The sequence below is a fragment of the Lycium barbarum genome, chromosome 6, assembly GCF_019175385.1.
Source record: "Lycium barbarum isolate Lr01 chromosome 6, ASM1917538v2, whole genome shotgun sequence".
In the NCBI taxonomy this organism is placed as follows: domain Eukaryota; kingdom Viridiplantae; phylum Streptophyta; class Magnoliopsida; order Solanales; family Solanaceae; genus Lycium; species Lycium barbarum.
In genome coordinates, this window is record NC_083342.1 from 110,100,995 (window position 1) to 110,120,037 (window position 19,043).

General features: G+C 32.4%; 2 protein-coding genes across 2 annotated transcripts; both read right to left on the reverse strand.

Moving 5' to 3' along the window:
- Positions 1 to 1,874: 1,874 nt before the first annotated feature.
- On the reverse strand, positions 1,875 to 5,349 carry LOC132645434 (phosphatidylinositol 4-kinase gamma 4-like). Its single transcript, XM_060362410.1, has 2 exons — positions 3,391 to 5,349; positions 1,875 to 2,506 (listed from the first exon to the last, which is right to left on the reverse strand). Exons 1-2 carry the CDS (start codon positions 4,723 to 4,725, stop codon positions 2,129 to 2,131), a joined length of 1,713 nt encoding a protein of 570 aa, XP_060218393.1. The 5' UTR covers positions 4,726 to 5,349; the 3' UTR covers positions 1,875 to 2,128.
- A 4,413-nt stretch (positions 5,350 to 9,762) lies between these two features.
- On the reverse strand, positions 9,763 to 13,903 carry LOC132645435 (uncharacterized). The gene is made up of 2 exons (XM_060362411.1): positions 13,011 to 13,903; positions 9,763 to 10,344 (listed from the first exon to the last, which is right to left on the reverse strand). The coding sequence occupies exons 1-2, from the start codon at positions 13,698 to 13,700 to the stop codon at positions 10,183 to 10,185; spliced, it is 852 nt and encodes a 283-aa protein (XP_060218394.1). The 5' UTR covers positions 13,701 to 13,903; the 3' UTR covers positions 9,763 to 10,182.
- Positions 13,904 to 19,043: the final 5,140 nt, after the last annotated feature.

The following is a 19,043-nucleotide window of genomic DNA, read 5'->3' on the forward strand; positions in this document are numbered from 1 at the left end:
AAAAATACAAATAAGAGTTTAAGAATCGAAAATTGCACGCAAAAGAAACACCATCAATTAATTGACCAAACATATACTTAAGAAAGTAGTGATTGTTTTGAAAAGACGTAAAACATTTACAGAAAAATATTTTTTACATTGAATTTGATTCGATTTAGAGAATTGAAGTGGCACATCTCGGACCAACAACTATTTATTTTTTCCTAATTGTTGTTTGCTCATTAAAACCCATCTAAATACCAGTAATATTAACTGGATTCATGTTTTATGATGTTTAATTTCATTTATGAAGTACATTTAAACATAAAGTGAATGAGAAAGGTCTCACTTATTTTAATCTCTATGCAAGAGCCTACAAAAATTACAAAAAAATTATAATTCAAATAACTAAATACTTTTTTATGATAATATTTAAACAATATGGGCAGCGAGATGATGTATATAAACCCAAAAATCTCTATGTACTAAATTTAAATGTTATTATTTATTATAATAATCAAATAGTTGTTCCATTTTTAAATTCCAAAGCCTCTAATATAATCAATAATAAATATTATTATGTATAATAACTAGTAGTAATGTTTACGAAGAAGATGTATTAATTATTAATAAATGTTTCTCTATCCAAAAATTCCTAAATACAACTAAAAATTATTTAATTTCATGACCGCATGAAGCACGGATTAACACTCTGTTTGGATCATTGTTACCCATTGTTTCATAATGTATTGTACTGTGTTGTATTGTACTGTTTTGTAGATATAATGTTTGGATAGACTGTACTGTTTGTTGTTGTTTAATAACATTTTATTGTTTGGTTTGACCGTATCGCGTTGTATCTTAACTGGTAAGTTTACTAAAATGCCTAAGCTATTGTAAATGTAAATTTATCAATAATTACTACGAAACATAATTTAGGACAACTTCTTTCTGCTAATTTGTCACAAGTTATGCCTTGTAAATATATTAAGCTATTAAATTCAAGCAAATCTAACAAAGTTAATTAAAAAGAGTTTATTGATATTAAAAGCAATAATAAGTACTTTTACCCATTAGATGTTCCTTATATATTTTCAATGTAGAATCAACTGGGAGAAAATGTGTGTGACAATGCGTGTCCATTTTATGTCATACAATCAGGTACTTAATTCAGTTCCTTACTGTTGAATGAGACAAAGATAAGCAAAGTTTTTTAACGAAAAAGGAGGCAGATGTACAAGAAGTTGACTGAGGCAGAAGAAGGAAGATAATAGGGAAGGGTATTTGGGTGGAGTTAAATTATACGGGGTAAAGGTTAAAATAGGATTAATGAAATATTAAAGATATAATTGGAACGAGAAATTAGGCAACGATGGGATAACACTAAATCGGTTGTTACATAAAATTGAGCTTTGCTTTTCATTGTTACGTAACGATTGATTTAACAATACGATACAATACATCTTAAATAACAATCAATACATAAAATTGAGCTTTGCTTTTCATTGTTACGTAACGATTGATTTAACAATACGATACAATACATCTTAAATAACAATCAAAACAAACACTGTATTTGCACTTTGCAATAACAATACAATGGGTAACAACGATCCAAACAAGGTGTAAGTCACTAGTTTTATTAATTCGAAAGAACCTATCAAATTATATATTAAGAAATGTTATAAGAGTACATGTTTTTTTTTTTTTTCCATACAAAGCTATAAACTATAATACTAACCATTGGAGGCCTAAAATAGTTGAAATCTGCACATTTCATCCTTAACATTGTTCATTTCTTGAATTATTATTTTTTATTCTCTTTTTTAATTATTTACCACCCAAACGGCCTAAAATAGCACACAACTCATCCAGAGTTTCAATTTCCCCCTAACTTGGTTGAACAACATAAACCATTATTTGAGGAAAAAGACATTGTTCCTTTAAGTTAATCCAGCATGGAAATATAAACAACAAATTTACAGTATTTTGAGAATAGACACCGAGATAAAGAAGCTGGTCACAACCTAAGCTAGGTCATTTCCAGTTAAACTACGAAAATGAATGGAAAGCAATGAATCAGGATATTCTCTTGAAGTTGATGCCTGCAGACGTCTGCTACTTATATTACCAATTCTTCGGTGAAATATCAATAGGCAATCTCATTAAGGCGGCGATCCATAATATGCGACACGGTCTCAATGAATGCATCTTCGCTTGAGCTAGGGAGCACGGAGTCCAGTGCTTCTTGAACAATCTCCTCAATTACAGATTCTTTGTTCAAGGTTTTCCGGCACATAATGTTCCCTATGGTAAATGGCGTGAGGCTCCTCTCTACACCTTTCTTCAAAAGCATTGTAGAGATGCGGAGTGTGCGTGCACTTTCCAGAGGCATGTCCCACCCGTAAAACTTTAACAAGGCAATGTCTTCTTCCGCATCAAGTGATTTTATGTACTCAATGGTTTCAGAGCTAAATGGCTGACGAGCTTGTGGCCAATACAGCCAGTCAAAAGTGACATCTTCAAACTGCAATATCATATAGATAAAACAACTCAAAATCCAAAGCATGCAAAAAAAAAATTAACGGATTTTCCTTGAATTGTTAATCTTGAATTAAAGAGATATCAAGAGAGCTTATAAACAAGTCAAACAAGCTTTTACAATTCTACAAGTTTTACATGAGTTTTTTTTTGCAGTATATCAAGGCAGAGCACTGAGAAATTTTACTAATTGTAGTTTAAACTTCTACAAAAACGCACGCTATTAAGACTTCTAATGTGTTTATGTCTCAGGCAGTGCAGATAATATCAGGCCTCTCAAAAGGCAGGTTAAAAAAATGGATAGCTATGAGATGGCGCAGTCTTACAAAACTGACCACATTTTTTTTTTTTTAATGTGGTCAGTTTTGTTAGACTGCAGCATCTCATAGATATCCATTGACCAACAAAAATCATACTGGCATTTGACATTTAATCAATCATCTCAGGGGCTTGTAAGTGCGTAGAAATGACGGGTAAACAATTATATCGGAGATTACATTGAATCTGAAATCGGATGAAACTTAACTTGCTTCTGAATTCCCATCACAGCAAGTACGCTCGGACTCTTCAAAAATGTTGTCCGCTACGTGTTGGATCTTCCAAAAAATAGTGCATTTTTGGAAGATCTAGCACAGATGATGCAACATTTTTGGAGAGCCTGAGCAACATAACTTAAAATCATAGAAGTCACTTGCTGGAGGGTTATGTTTGATCACAAAACAAAATTGTAAAACATAATTAACATCGCATAGCAACAACTTTAACCAATATAATTGAAAGCAAATCAGGACATGCAGCAGCAAAGAATGTATCCACCAACAATTCATATCATACACGAAAAGAAAAGGAAAAATAAAGATGAAGACTTACGCTCTCAGGCAAGCAGTAACCGTGATCAATTGGAATGAGGACAATCTGTCCATCTTCACCTTTGCTCATTAATATATTCCCGGCATGCCTATCTGCATTCGCCATCCTCATATCAAGCACAGCAATCTTGTGCACTTCCCCCACAGGAAAAGCATTAGGACCCATATCCTCACAACTTCCATTGTTCTCCGTGAACTTTTGCAACGACCCAATCTTAGATGTGATACCGTCTGGGTGATTGAATCCGCTATGGAAACACCTCACAAAGACAGTTGGTGGAACACCAGCAAAGCCCAGTGCCTCACCAGAAAATGAACGCCGACCACTTTTTGGATGATCCAAAAGGTAGGCAGCACATTCCCTTAAAGCACCTTCTCCAACTCTTGTTCCTTTCTTCAAACCCTCACCATCAACTGACAAAGGCAGCCCTCGCGGGTTATTCACAGCCATAGGCTCCTCATCAATTGGTTTAAACACCGAAAGATACTTACTCCCTGCTGCATCAAGCATAAAGTACGCTCCTCCTGTGCCTTCGGATGATCTAATAGGATAATGTCCTCTATCTAACCCTTCAAGTGTAGAACCAATCAAATCACTAATCACCAAAGGCACTTCAATCTTTGGGTTAACAATGATAGGTTCCAAAATACTTGTCCTATCAGGAGGCTCCCTAGGGACCAAAAGCTTATTATTGTCTACTTCATTCCCACTCCTGTTCAATGTAACCTTGTCATTCAGTTGTGGTGCTACAATAGACAACTCGAAATTCTTCTCCACAGGTCTTGCTCTAATTTTTGCAGATTTCCTCACAAACAAATGAATCACAGCATCATCTTTCTTGCAGATATCATGTATAAGCCTCTGATCTTCAAGTCTCTCACCATTGCAAATCACTTCTTGTTCATCAATATCTCCTCCACCCTTCTTTTTAGCAATTTGACGCTTCACATATCCAACATCCCTGCTCCTATCCACATTAAACGTAAACTCTTCACCAGAAGCAGTTTTCACATTGATAGCCTGAAGATCTGATAACCTAAGGACCAAATGAAGAACATTTCCATCACCAACTCCATAATCCTTAATAAGGGAATTGCTTCGGGCTAATTCTCGACCCCCACAAACCAATTTTTGATTTTTCACAACAAACCCTTTACAGGTCTGAATCTGAAGTTTCACAGAGTCAATTGAATCATATTCCAATACTCTCATTGGTACCATTGACCCTGACATAGCCACGTATATCAGAATCGATTCTTGGCTATGTAAATATGAAGGAATCATCAAAGACTCTTTACAAATAGGACTAATTGCAATCACCCCAGCTGAAGACATCTTTCACTAATCAAAAAATTTCCAAACCCTAAATTCCAAAAAATCAAATCAACCTGAAAAATACAAACCCCCCTAAAAAAAAAAAAAAAAGATAATTTACCAAGGAATTTCACAAACCCATTTTTTTTTTATATACAATCTGTGTTTTCCTCTTCACAGATCGAATACTGTACAAATAAAAAAGTAACAAAACCAATATTAAAAACTTTCCCAAAGCCCTAGAGATTCATGATTTGGCCCATTATATGAATTTAATTGAAATGGGCCATCAAATAAACGACAGCTAGAAGCTTTGGGAAACTCGAAATTAGGGTTTCAGAAATTGGAATTTGGGGAAAAAAAGAAAATAACTTTAAATAGAGAAATTCAAAGGCAGAGAACAATCCCTTAACAAGAACCAAAGACTAAAATGGATGATCGGAAGGTTGGTGTACAGATAAGGTGAAAATTAATCAACGATGAGCTTTTTGAATGGTAACGGCGAGTTTTCCGGCAGTTTGAACGGTGAGAAAATAACAAAGTTTGGTGGAGAAGATATGCGTTGTAGACGTAGGAATTATTATACTAGTACAGCGTTGAATGACGACTTTGACGTTGGATTATTCACGGCCTTTTAACGGCGTTTACTCGTTTTCTATTTTCCAAAGGGAGAATAGCGTTTTTAGTCCCTCAGTCATTAATAAATGAGTATTAGTTTTATTCCATGTGATATATGACTTATAACATTTAACCTTCAATTAATTTAAATGTGCGCTTTTGGTCTATTTTTGTTGGAAATATGTTATATTTAGAAATATATTACCTTTAAATATAGAATAAGGATATAATTTTAATATAACATATGCTTAATTAAATGATACTTCCTTCGCATCAAAAAGAGTGTCAACTTAGCCTTTTTTTCTTAAGTAAAAAAAATGTCCACTTATCAAATCAAGAAACAACGAATTTTATTTTTTCAAATTTGTCTCTATTAAGTGTTATGTGATTAAATTCCAATACCTATTTAATTAGGGATAGTTTAATTAAATTATCTATTTTTATCTAAAAGTTTGTATTTTTTTAAAGAGTGTGTAAATTGCTAAGTGAACACTCATTTTTATCCCGAGAGAGTATAACAGTTAATAAATTTGAAAATCTGTGAATATTCATTAGCAAAGGATAAAAATTGGACATCTTACACTACAGGTTAAATGAGTTTAGTCAGGACTAAAAATAGAATTCACTAATAATTGAAGGACCAAAAGTGATATTAACCTTTTTGCGAAAGAGGGAGGTGAGAAGAAGATGTTAGCAGCGCTGTTAATTGGGCAACAAGTTGGAAGAAGACACATCATTGATGACACAGATTACAAGAATATCGTAACGTTGTAATTGTAAAGTGCTGAGTAGGTTCGAGGAAATTGGGTCATGCAAGACTTTTCTACTTTTGCCACTCGTTATCTCATTCAAATTTTATATTTACATCATTGGTAAAGACTTCTTCGACAATTAAATTAAGACCTAATTATAAGGTGAGTTTGAGTAATTCATCCATCCCAATTTATATGACACATTTTACTTATCGAGAATTAATTTAATTAAAATTAAAGTTAAATTGAATTAGATTAAATTAATATTTTAAGATTAAAATTTATATATTTGAAAACTACGTGAAAGTATTAAGTTACAACTTTCTCGCATCAATTGATGAAAAGATACATCTTAAAATGTCGATCAAAATTCATGCAGTTTGAACTTCGAAAAGCGAAAAGTTCCACGTAAATTGAGACAGAGGGAGTAATTTTTATGGAAAATATATATTAAAACCTGATAATGATGGTAATAACCTACTATTATTGGTTATTTTGTGCTAATAGTATTAAGAAAAAAATCACCGCCATCGTATGTATTACTTAAACATGTCTATATACATTAGGTCGCAGTCATATTAGCCAGTTTGGATTTAATTGTGAGTACCTTTTTGGTTTATTGCAAGAAGAAAAATAACAAATTATTTTAGTTTTGGAAAACAAAATTAGTAAAATTATACCTCCTTGCCAATTTTATAGGACATTCGAATTTCAAAAGTCTAACAAAATTAAATTTCACTATCATTTTTAATACTTTAATATTTCTGATTGAAAATAATGATTTACGATAGATTTCAAACTATTTTGCTGGAGTTATAAGATTTTATGTAATTAAAATAAGCAACGGTCGATTGAATCCACAGTAAATATAGATTTTAATACTTAAATTCAAGCAATCTTGAGACCTTGTTTCCATCACGAATTCTTCATTTAGTAGAATTCGTGAATGGTCTTCAACAATAGCTACAAGTTAGAAATTTGTTCTTGTGGTTTCGATTATTTCCATATAACTTTTTCACATGTATTTCTATTTTCTTTGTAATAAAATACTATTTGCCTCCCAAATTATACCTATATAATATACTGGCCCCAATAGCATCTACATAGTTGTGTGAGGCTTTTTTTTTTACCACACAAGTTAGTGGATTCAAAATTTGTGGACTCAAAAAGTGTTATCATCGCCATGTATGCTGCAATTTTAGCTGTATTAGTACAAGTACACCCTTGACCAAATGCATAAACACCTTCACGCAAGAGAACTACCTTTTCTTGTTAACTAATTGTAGTGAGGTCACGGTTTTAATCAAATGGAGGAACTTGTAGCTCACCCATTTCACCCAAAAAGCTTTACTACAAGTTGGAAGGGGGTGGGTGAACATGGAGAAAAATGGAAGTTTGCTAGTAATAGAACTGGAATCTAAGGTGTGTGTATTCAGGATGATTGAGAAAACATAAAACAAATAAAGAAAAAGATTTGTTTGTAAACTTTCATTTCTCTGACTGTACTCAGGATGATTGAATTGACTCTTCAATGTAACATTAGTGTGGGACACTAAGAATAATCGCGCATTTAAAGCTTTCTATAGTCCAACAAAAGAAGAGTTCAACTGAGAATTTGGAGGCTGAAGGATCTGTTTATCTAATTAAATCTGAAGCTGAGTCTGTAAATGTGGTTTTGAGCAATTTTTTAACTGAATCATCTTTCCACTAACAAAATTTTTATTTTTTTTCAAGTTAAATGTGTGCTCAAACAAAACTTCAACTTCCAAATATTCTTTTTCAACTTTTTTTTTCTTTCAAATATCATATTGTTTATGTCCAAACCCCTACTAATTGGGTCCAGGGGAGCATATTCCATATTGATACTATAGTTTTTTGACTGTTAAACTGTTGTGTGGTGTTGCCTCCCGTGAAGTCATAGGAAGAAATTTTTAGTAGAATTTTTCTAAACGTTAAGATTAAGGTGTTATGGACATTGGACTGCGGTTGGCTAGTTGGAGAATCTTGTCGGAGATACGTCCAACTTTTTTGTGAGCACTGAGCTACCTAACTCACCATAAATTTAGTAGTCGTTTGTCCATAAAAATTATTCATTTTTTTTCAAAAATTTTTTTCACTTTTTTTACTTTTAGGCGTTTGGCCATAAATATTCAGAATACAATATCAAAAACAAGAAAAACTTATTTTTCAAAAAAAAATCACTTTGTTACACTACATTTCACCAAAAATTACAATTTCAAAAACTATAGTCAAACACAACTCCAACTCTAATTTCAAAAATTCCAAAAAAAAGTGAATTTACTTTTGATATTTATGGCCAAACGGCACCTTAGTATTTCCGCATTATTGACACTTTAATTTAAAGAGAGAACGCTCCCATAGAAGTGACCGCTGACCAAAACATTTATACACCTTTATTCCTTTATGACTCATTTTACACTTACTTTAATTTGAGTCCTTGGAAAAAAAAATAGAGAGTTTAAGTTGAAGACACCGGTAGTGGTGTAAAAATATACGTTTAAACTTTTGTATACATCAATAATGTAAGCAATTTTACGCTATTATGTAGTTTTATTTGATGTGACAAGTCATTGACCAAGATTTTTTCTTGTGTGTCTTTTCTATGATAGTGGTGTCTGAGTGCTCTTTAATGATTCTACCAATTACGTGTTGTTGGAAAAATTAGTGGTATTTCAAAAGGGGATGTCTAAGTTTGAAAAAACTTTTCTTGAAATATTAGTTTAAAACATCTACTTATGAATTATTTAATCTTACAATTAATGGAGTCAACCTGCTCGTTTACAAACCGTTAACCAGATGTTACTAAGCCATTGGAGCCGCACCTATATATACATGGCAAGGCATGTAATAGAATCTTTGACCGGCTTTGGTCGAGCAACCACTCTAGTGAACAACATAAAGAATTTCGTAATTCCTTTCTGTTCTTCCTATCTCTTCTAACTTGTTGGACCATGCTTTCTAATATTTTGTTGTTCTGCTTCCAGTTTATAATTGGAAGAACTTGTTAGATCTTAGTAGATACACCTAACCTATTGTATGAACGAAATGTCCTTAAAGGCAGTATCCTTACACGCCTCAAGCTAAATACTATTCTCCAAAATAGTAAAGTATTTTTTTTTCCAACACCCATTACCTCCTACTGGCACAAGTAGTGCATTCACCAAGTTTTGGAGGTTATCAATCCACAATTGCTATAAAGTTACATGCAATTGGCTTTTAAGTTGCGCAATAGTGTAAAATTCTTTTATACAATCCGTGTATATTAGTAAAACTCAAATATTTACACAATTAAATCACTATTAAGCTTATTCATCATATTTGTGATGCGTAAAAAACATTTAGTTTGAGGTGAACCAACAACAGTGATGTGATGTTGAAGTCAGTTCAAGTTGTGCCCTAAACATTGGGAATATTGATTTGATATTCAACCCAACAAGAATGATTTCACAAGCCTCGTTCTTTTTACAGCCTCTCTGGCCCAAAAACACAAATGTGCTTCACATTATCATTTATATCAGGTGCAACTCCAACTAATCAGTCTAACGCTAGATGTGACAATATGCTGGAAATATCAAGAATATACCAATTCAACAAGGAGCTGAAATGGCTATTGTTTCGAAATGAAGGATTGAATTAGCCTAGAGATCCTTTATGTTTCATGTTGACATCATTGCAAATCCTCTTCTTCATCATGTAATTCAATGTCAGATAGATACAGTTACAAAAAGGAATGATGAATGCAAACTGAAAATAAAACTAAGAGTCTCAGAAGGCACATAATCACTCAAGACAGTCCCATACTCTCCATACTTAGGAGAAAAGCTATAATGATACAGTTTTCTAACCTGGAAGAATAGCTACAATGTAATGGAAGAAATCAAAAGCAGATCACTAAATCCTAAAAGCTTGAACATACCAGAGTACAAATTCAGAATGCTAACCAATTGCATTGGTTGCAGAACATTATTTTTTTCCTTTTACAAGGGGATGAACATAAGTATCAACCGTTCATACGAAAAGCCAGTGCTTCTTGTACAGTTGTAACGGTTAACTTCCTAGTTATTGGCAAGTATACCTGTGAAGCTGATTAGGTTGCAATTAAACAACCCTGACTACACATCCAAGCAACCATAATACCCAACACAGCCCCAGCAAAAACCTGCGATGGGGTGTGGCCAAGAAGTTCTTTTAGCTTTCTTTGACTGATGGGATGCCCTTCGAATAAGTCCTCAACAATCAGATTGAGAACCTGAGATGACACAATAAGATTTGATTAATCAGAAAGCTAAGCATGTCCATCAGACATATAAATGCAAGTCTTCACAACTGTGGCCCAGTCATCGTGCAAAGGATCCAATCAACAAAAAGAGATTCCTTTACTGTTTTTTGAAAGGGATATAGGTAGTTTTTTGTGATTGGCGAAACAAAAGACGGGAATCTACAGAGCATCTGCAACAAAAAGACGAAAACTTATCCACACGACTTTAGCACTGGAGAAGTACTTTCTATGTTTCCAGATTGGCCGACATGGGCGTGGGCGTGTGGCCAGACTGCCCGACACGGGCGTGGGCGTGTGGCCAGATTGGCCGACATGGGCGTGGGCGTGTGTCCAGACTGCCCGACATGGGCGTGGGCGTGTGGCCAGACTGCCCGACATGGGCGTGTGCTGGAAGAACAGGCTCTCCAGTATATAGAGGACAACATGAAAAAAAATGAGGAACGAAGGATGAGGGTCCAGCATTGGAATTTCAAGGATGAGACTAATCAGAGTTTCACTTAGTGCTATTCTCCTCTAGAGGGTTCTAAGGTCATTGACCAATAGCTCATTTAAGTAAATGCAATCTACTATTTTGCAAATCAAAGTAGCCATATGAAGTTTATCAAGGCACTTTTAACCATTTAAGCTTGAAAGTGCTAAATCTTTAAATATTTTAGCATTCTAGGTGAAGCTAATCCTTTCTATAGCTAGCCTTAAACGATGTATGCATTCCTGATTCCCCTTGTAATAACAATATGAAGGAAATCACATGGGCATATGTGAGTAATTTGTAAGTAAAAGTCAACTCTATTATCCACTCCTGAGAAAAGCAGAAGCAGAGAGAAGTTATTCTTGGTCACTGGTGGTCCAACTTGGGAGTTTTTGTGTAGTTGACAGGTAAACCTAAATCATCAACCATATAACCTTGAGAATGGAAAGATCACTGGTTGATTTAGAGCCAGATAGGATAATGGTGCTGATCCTATCATAAGAGTTAGATATTCAGGATACTATCATTGATCTCTAACAGTGTTATCAAAAGCGAAAAGTGCAAAAAAGCTCTAAGGTATGTTGGGGCTTTACGCGCAAAGCGCAAATAGAGCGTGGGCTTTAATGAAAAAAGGTGCAAACAGAGAAAAAATACAAATATATGTAGTTTAGTCCAAGACTAATAATTATGAGCAACAATAACAAATAAATGGACAATGAAATTGAAATTTTTTTACGATAAAGTGAACTATCAATTGTTTAGTGTCACCTCTTATGGAAACGCTCATTCGCAAGGAAAAGTTTGTCTAAGAGCCTTGATGACGACACTGAAGCGCATATTAAGCGAGGCGAAGTGTTCAACATGTTTTGAGCCTCGCTTCAGGGCTTAACCGCGCCTTTGACAACACTGATCTCTAATAAATCAAAACAGATCGAGCAACATGAGAAAAAGTGGACCATTATAGAAGTCCTCAAGTCAACAGCTTGAATTGATTTAGAATTGCTACTGGCAGATTTGGACTTTGTTCTTCAATGTTTTTGGTGGTTCATTGGGTCATGCCAGGAGATGTGAAGAGTTAACTCTAAAGATGGAAAGATCAGAAGCATGGTAGCAGGCTCAAGAAGATTTGGAGGACGTTTCATTTGTGCATCATGTGTACTACTTGGCTTGAAGGAACAGAAAATGTTTCGAGGGGAAAAACAACATTTAGTTTTCATCAAAAGTAGCTTTATCCAAAATTTATATATGTGGACTAAGGAAACCAAAATAGAAGACTTGAACCGATTTGTTGAGTTCCTGGATTCGTCGAGGCTAATGTTGAGCTAGAGCTATTGTACTCTTTTTGTTGTATGTTGGCAGTATCTCCTTGGTACTTACCTTAATAAAATTACCTTATTTTATCCCCAAAAAAAAAAAAAAAAAATCATGTGGTCAGGGGATTTCCAGCAAGAGTTTAGACTCAAAGGCAGCGGCTTCAGAAATTTCGAGGTATTAATATGCCAAATTAGGATGAATCAACATGTGTCACTGTCCACTTTGCCAGACTTTTCTGCTCTGCGTATTTAAATCCATGCCTACTTAGGGGCACATAACATTATGTATGAATTCTCAATTATAAGCAAATATTTGTTACCTAGCATAGTCATCCGGCAGAGTTATGTTTGGGACATATTCAATTTACAACCTAACGGATTCATGGACCAGAGGCTTGTTTCATGTTTTCCATTCTTAATAGCCTAATAAGCTAAACATGTATGTAGGGACTTTAACATTTAAGAACATAAATATACCCTGCATCAATTCACCACTAGTGGTCCACTAATAATAAATGATGTAGCACTTGTAAGTCGAACCACATTATCTCCATTGTTTTCAAATCTTTCTTGATTAGGAATACACCTTTACATTCTTGCTATCCTGTACCAGCCCACCATATCTCGCAATTAATGCACTCACAAGACCTTAAAACTACCAAAAGGGAAACCACTTTAAGGGATGTAGTCTATCTGAATCAATCAATCAATGAAGAATTAACTATGTACAACATCAAATCATTAGAGCATATTCCCAAAAACTACACACATAAGAATGAGCCAATTAATTGCATTGTGTGAACAAACATAAAGATTAACCAATACAGAAGCCAAAATGAGAATTACTTAATTACCTCAGCTTGCATCCCTGCGTGCCGTCTAACACCAATAGCATCATACATCACAATTAAAGTAAATCCCAAACAAACAGGAAACAATGAATCTGCAACTCCATGACAAATAGCAACTGAAGTGGTCAATGCCGTGCACAAAGCTGAATGTGAAGAAGGCATTCCACCAGAAGCAAACATAATCCTAAAATCCCATTTTCTCTCCACACAAAAATTCAAGAAAACCTTCATTGACTGTGCTATAAACCAAGCTATAAAACCCGAAACAAACGTTGGGTTAGCAGCTAATGTAGCTACAAATGGACTTATTTTCACTTTTGCTGTTGAAGTTATACTCAATAAAGCCATCCCAAAACTTCCATTTTGCAATAAATTTCCACTAAGCTTCTCAGGAACATTCTCAGGGCCTTTAAAAACAGAGACCCATTTGTTATTTGAGGCTTTTGTTGCAAAGTCTTTGACTTTCTTGAAAATTGGAAGAAGAAGTGAAAAGGGTTTTAAGTATGAGCTTTGATTTTGCCATTCTTGGCTGGGGTTTTGGGGATTAGAGTATGAAGCAGTAACTAAAGATGGTTTCAATTTATTGAGTTTCTTGAATCTGAAAAACCAAAAAGAAGAAAGATTGAAAGAAGTGATGTCATTAGAGTTAACAAGGTTAGAAGAGAAGGCTCTATTTATTACGAGAGAATCCATGAAAAAGTGCCGGATAATTCCAGTTCAAGTTCAAGCAACATTGAAACAGAGGATAGGTGAGGGTGGCAGTTTCGAGAGGCTTTCAAAGTGTTTGGATTGGTTAATTTAGATCCTTCAGTTGAACGATGGCACGTGAGGTGGTGATTGCAAGTTAGCTTACTGACAAATTTCACAATTTTGGAGATGCCCATTTCTGGAGAATATGCTTCATTAATGCATTGGTGGTATCCCTATTTTACTAAATAAAATACTAGTACTAGTATGTGATATTCCATATGCTTGTTTATGTACAAATAACTCTTTCGTTTTAACTTTAAGTTTAATTATCATCAAATTATTCAAAGATTATTATAAATAACTTTATTTAATAAATATTAATGAATAACTTTAACTAAGTGATACTTAATCTACTATCACAACTTAAGTGACAGTCATTTGTGAATTTTTAGTTCACTTTCAGTTTGTATACGGGGCTAAGGACCCCAACTAAATTGGTCGTGTGAGTTAGAAATAGAAAGAAAAGATTCACTTAACTATGATAATTAATATACATTCACACCTCATAAAATAATTAATCATGATAAATTGATATAGTTTGATATAATAGATGGGTAAATTTTTATCTTAACAATAATATAAATACTTGTGTACACTATATGACATTCAATTATACTATTGTTAAGCATCCAAAAGTGTAACTTATAGGAGTCAATGAAATGAGAGGACAATAATAAGGTTTGAAGTTCAAATACTAGCACAAACACAATATACTAGGTGGTTCTCTTTAAACTTTAAAAACTAAAAGCTCTCTTTTAGTGATTTGCGCTCTATTTTGGAGTATATACTTCAGCTTTTTTCTTGCTGGTCCTCCTAGGTTAAGTGCATTTGTGGTATGCACCAACTGTTCGTGCTTTGAAAAGCAAGTATTCTCCATTCTTTTCTTTATTCTTTGCATACATACTTTTATGTGTAAGCCACTCAATTCAGAGTCCTCTGCAATTTGAAAGATATAAGTCAGGAAATTGATATAGTACATTAGGAGGAGAAAGATTCGCATAGTCATTGAAATTTACAAATTGACTTATCATGATACTGCTCTTGACGTTAGAGAGCCCAATATATTGACAATAATATCTAAATGATGGCTGAAACAACCAAGATCTTGTACGGGATGAGACAGAGTTAGAATTTGAGATTTGTAGATTTTGAATTATAAGACACGATAACTATCTCAAGCTAATATATAATTTATAAAATCGCCGAATTAACAAATGAATATCGATACTATATGTACTTAAAAACAACGAACCACTTAAAACACTATCTATCTGTATCTATCTATATATATATATATATTATTTTAAAAGCATAAATATAAATGTTGGTTGGCTAAAATATCCTTCAAATATTGAACGACTTTTATACCCTTTAAAGATAAATTATGTCTTAATAAAATACTTCCATGATGGATAAAATTGTAAATTTTGTAACTTCTTCATTCTCGCTATTATGTCAAATTTTTTTGTTTAATTGCTTGGGGAGTTCCAATTCAACTAGGAACTATTGCAAATTATAATTTGTATAAATTTCTGCCGTATGCCTCCTCTTCCACTTAACACAGTTTGTATGGTTTCAATTCCTTTTGACTGCTAAATTCCCCCTAATTTCCTTTACGTGATTTTGTTTTGTTTTGTGGCTTTGTGGTGGTTTTTAAAAAAAAAAAAAAAAATTGATTAGTTGTCGCTTTTACTTGGAGAGTTGAAGACATTCTTATTTTGGATTCTTGTATTATTTTAAAAGCATGAATATAAATGTTGGTTGACCAAAATATTCTTTAAATATTGAACGACTTTTATACCCTTTATTGTTTTATTAATTTGGACAAGAATAGATAGGGAAAGGACACAACTGAAATAATGCACTTAGGATAGAAAATTGTAGTAGACTAGGAACTTAACTCACGAGAATAAACTCTAATCCTAGTAGGAACTTAACTCACATTATCCGAATTTTTCATATTAATAGATTTTAGCTCACTGCTCACGTTATCCAAATTCATTAAACGTTATAGTTCTGTTTATAACATATTAGTATCTATGAACGTGCCTCACACGTTAATATCATGTCAATTATTAGAAAGTGCTTTGAATCTAAAAACTTGTTGAAAAATATCAGAATTATAGTTACAGTTGAGAAATTAAAACAAAAACTAACTGACAAACAAATTATTATTTGAGAATATCCAAAAAGAAAGAGAAGAAAAAATATGTTAGTTATTCATGAATGCAATAAATATTAAACCAAACTAAAGTTAAAATCACTTGTATCGCATAAAATTGTTTTGAGAGTTACATTGATCATCAGTTCCTTTTTGCAGACTAATTGCCTGTTTGGCCTAGCTTCTAAAACATGTCTATAAAATATTAGAAAAATGCTTTTCAAATATTTTTTTGGTGAGAAGCAATTTGTATTTGACTAATTAATTTAAAAAGCACTTTTGAACAATATTTAGTGTTTGACCAAAACTTTTAAAAAGTGTTTCTAATGTATTTTTCAAAAAAGTACTTATGGAAAAAACTACTATTTTTTTTTCTAGCTTTGAAGAACAGTTTTTGCTACTTCCCAAAAGTACTTATTTTCTCCCAAAAGCTTAACCAAACACGTCACTTTTTTAAAATAAACTCTTTTGACTTCCCAAAAGTTTGACCAAACCGGCTATAATATTATTGTATTATCAATAATGTTGATCTATATCTCAAGTTCGACATGGAGTTTTCAAAAATCTTGATACAAATAATATAATCATTTTTACTCAAATTCAAATATAACAAAACTCAAGCTTTCCAAATCGAAGTAACGACTCATAACTTGGGAAGGAAGCTGGATTTAACATAATTTATATTCTACATATCTAGTCGTATTAATTTTTGCTATTAGAACCTATTAGCTTTTGTTAGTATTCTAAAATATTCAAGAAATTGAATTACTAATATGTTTTTCGAAAAAGTAAAATTAAAACACCGGAATCTTAGCTGAGAAAAATTATAATTAAAATATATTATGTCACAAAGGCCAAACAAGCAATAATTAAGATACATGAGCACTTGTGGCCCTACGAGTTATATTCTGCGTATTATTTTAAGTTAATTGGAATACCTCTCAAGAAAATAATAATGTTAAAAATTACAATGTTAAAAATAACAATGACATTTTGATTGAACGAAAAAAATCTAAATATATCAATTGGATGATTAAATAAAACAAAAATATTCATAGTTACAGTTGTATTGCGAAACCTTAATCTACTAAGGTTGACATTATAGAATTTTGAGTCCTTTCCAAAGAACTCAAAGGTGTACTGTTTTTAGTTATGTCCTTACGTGGTTAGTTATTGTCAAAACTAATATAAACAATTAAGGGTATAAAGGTTGTTCAATATTTAAAGGCTATTTTGGTCAACCAACATTTATATTCATGCTTTTAAAATAATAAAGATATATAGATATAGATAGATACGTGCAGTTGCACGTTATTTCCAATCAATCTCAATCATAGTAAGAAAAGTTAGATAATATTATTTGTAATTACATATGTTTATTTTATGAGTTACAACATAGTATAAGATTGTATCTACTTAATACTTATTTGAAATTGATGTTCTCGTATTGTTCTTTTTCCCTTTTCCCATATATAAAACATGTTATGATAGATAATTCAATATTAGAGATTAAGTGATCATATATTCATTTAGAGTCATTTAAAGATACAAAAGTGTTGAAAATCGTTATTAAACAAATTACATTATAAGAATATCATTCACTTTCAAGAAATTAAGTTGATTATAAAAGTAAGGTATAATAATTTTTTCTATTAATAAAATCAAGTAATTAAACAAACCTTACCTTACATAAATTCGATAGAAAGGCCGGATTTCGTAGTTCTCCGGGGAGGCATGTGCATTCCTTTGTTGAATTTATTATTATAGTAAACGTAGCAGTACTCTTGTTTTCTTAATAGAAGTCTTTCTATATAAAATTTGCATCGGAATCAAATTCACGGCGGATAACCTAAACTTAATTAAGTACACAATTTGATATTTTTTTATTACCAAAATACCCAAAAAGAGAATATTGTAGAGTTAAACTATTTGAAGGATATTATGGTCAAGCAACATTTATATTCATGCTTTTAAAATATTATATAGATATAGATATAAATGTTAACTTCATTAGTAACTCACGCACCCTAAATAGTATTAGGGAAACATTTGACTAATTTAGGATTCCAAGTAAATAGGGAAAGCAATGTGAATTTGAGTTGGAGAAAATTTGAAAAAACATGGCTGACGACGAAGAAAATTTGAAAAAAATAGGGTTAAAATAACTAAGTCCGGTGGTCGTAAAATTAATACCAAACATATGAGGTAATCTAAAAATATCTAATCCTATTAAAATATGGTCTAATAATTACTTAATCATTTTCTATGTTAAAAGTAAAACTTTAACACGCACAAATAACTTTAATAAGGACATTGATTTGATATTTTCTTATCTGAACGTAATAGCAAAGATAAGATAATGCACGTTTGGAAGTAATTTTTGTTTTGGAATTATAAAAATAGCTATTCCTATAGTATCGGTATGGAATGTGATGCAGCGATAATCTAATAAAAAACTTCTTTTTTATAATTTAATTTATTATATATATTGAAAAAGGAAAAATTATTCCTATCAATAGGAGTATAGAATTTGCTTCTAAATTTCCTGATATTATCACTGATAAAACTCAGCTTCAACGATTTCTTGAAAGTTTAAATTATATTTCACCATTTTATAAAGACTTAGCAAAAGATACAACTATTTTATATGATAGATTAAAAAAGATTTCAAAGCCTTTGACTGATGATCATACCAGAGCCATTCGCAGGATTAAGGAAAATGTTCATAATCTTCCTTGTCTTACTTTAGCCAATCCTACTTGGCAAAACATTATTGAAACAGATGCTTCTGATATTGGCTATGGAGGAATATTGAAACATATTCCCCATATGATAAACAAGAATATTTAGTACAGTTTTACTCTGGTAAATGGAATAATAGCCAGAAAAACTACGTTGCATCTAATAAAAAACTTCTTTTTTATAATTTAATTTATTTTATAATATAGTTAGTTACAAATATACTTCACACCGGGTGCAAGTGTAGGATTTCTATATTATATTGATATATGTGTTTGATTTTATAATACAAGACGTATATCCAAAATTGAATCATATTATAGGAATATTTAATGTAATTAACACTATATTTTATGTCGGGTAGAGACAAAGGGAAAAAGAGATCT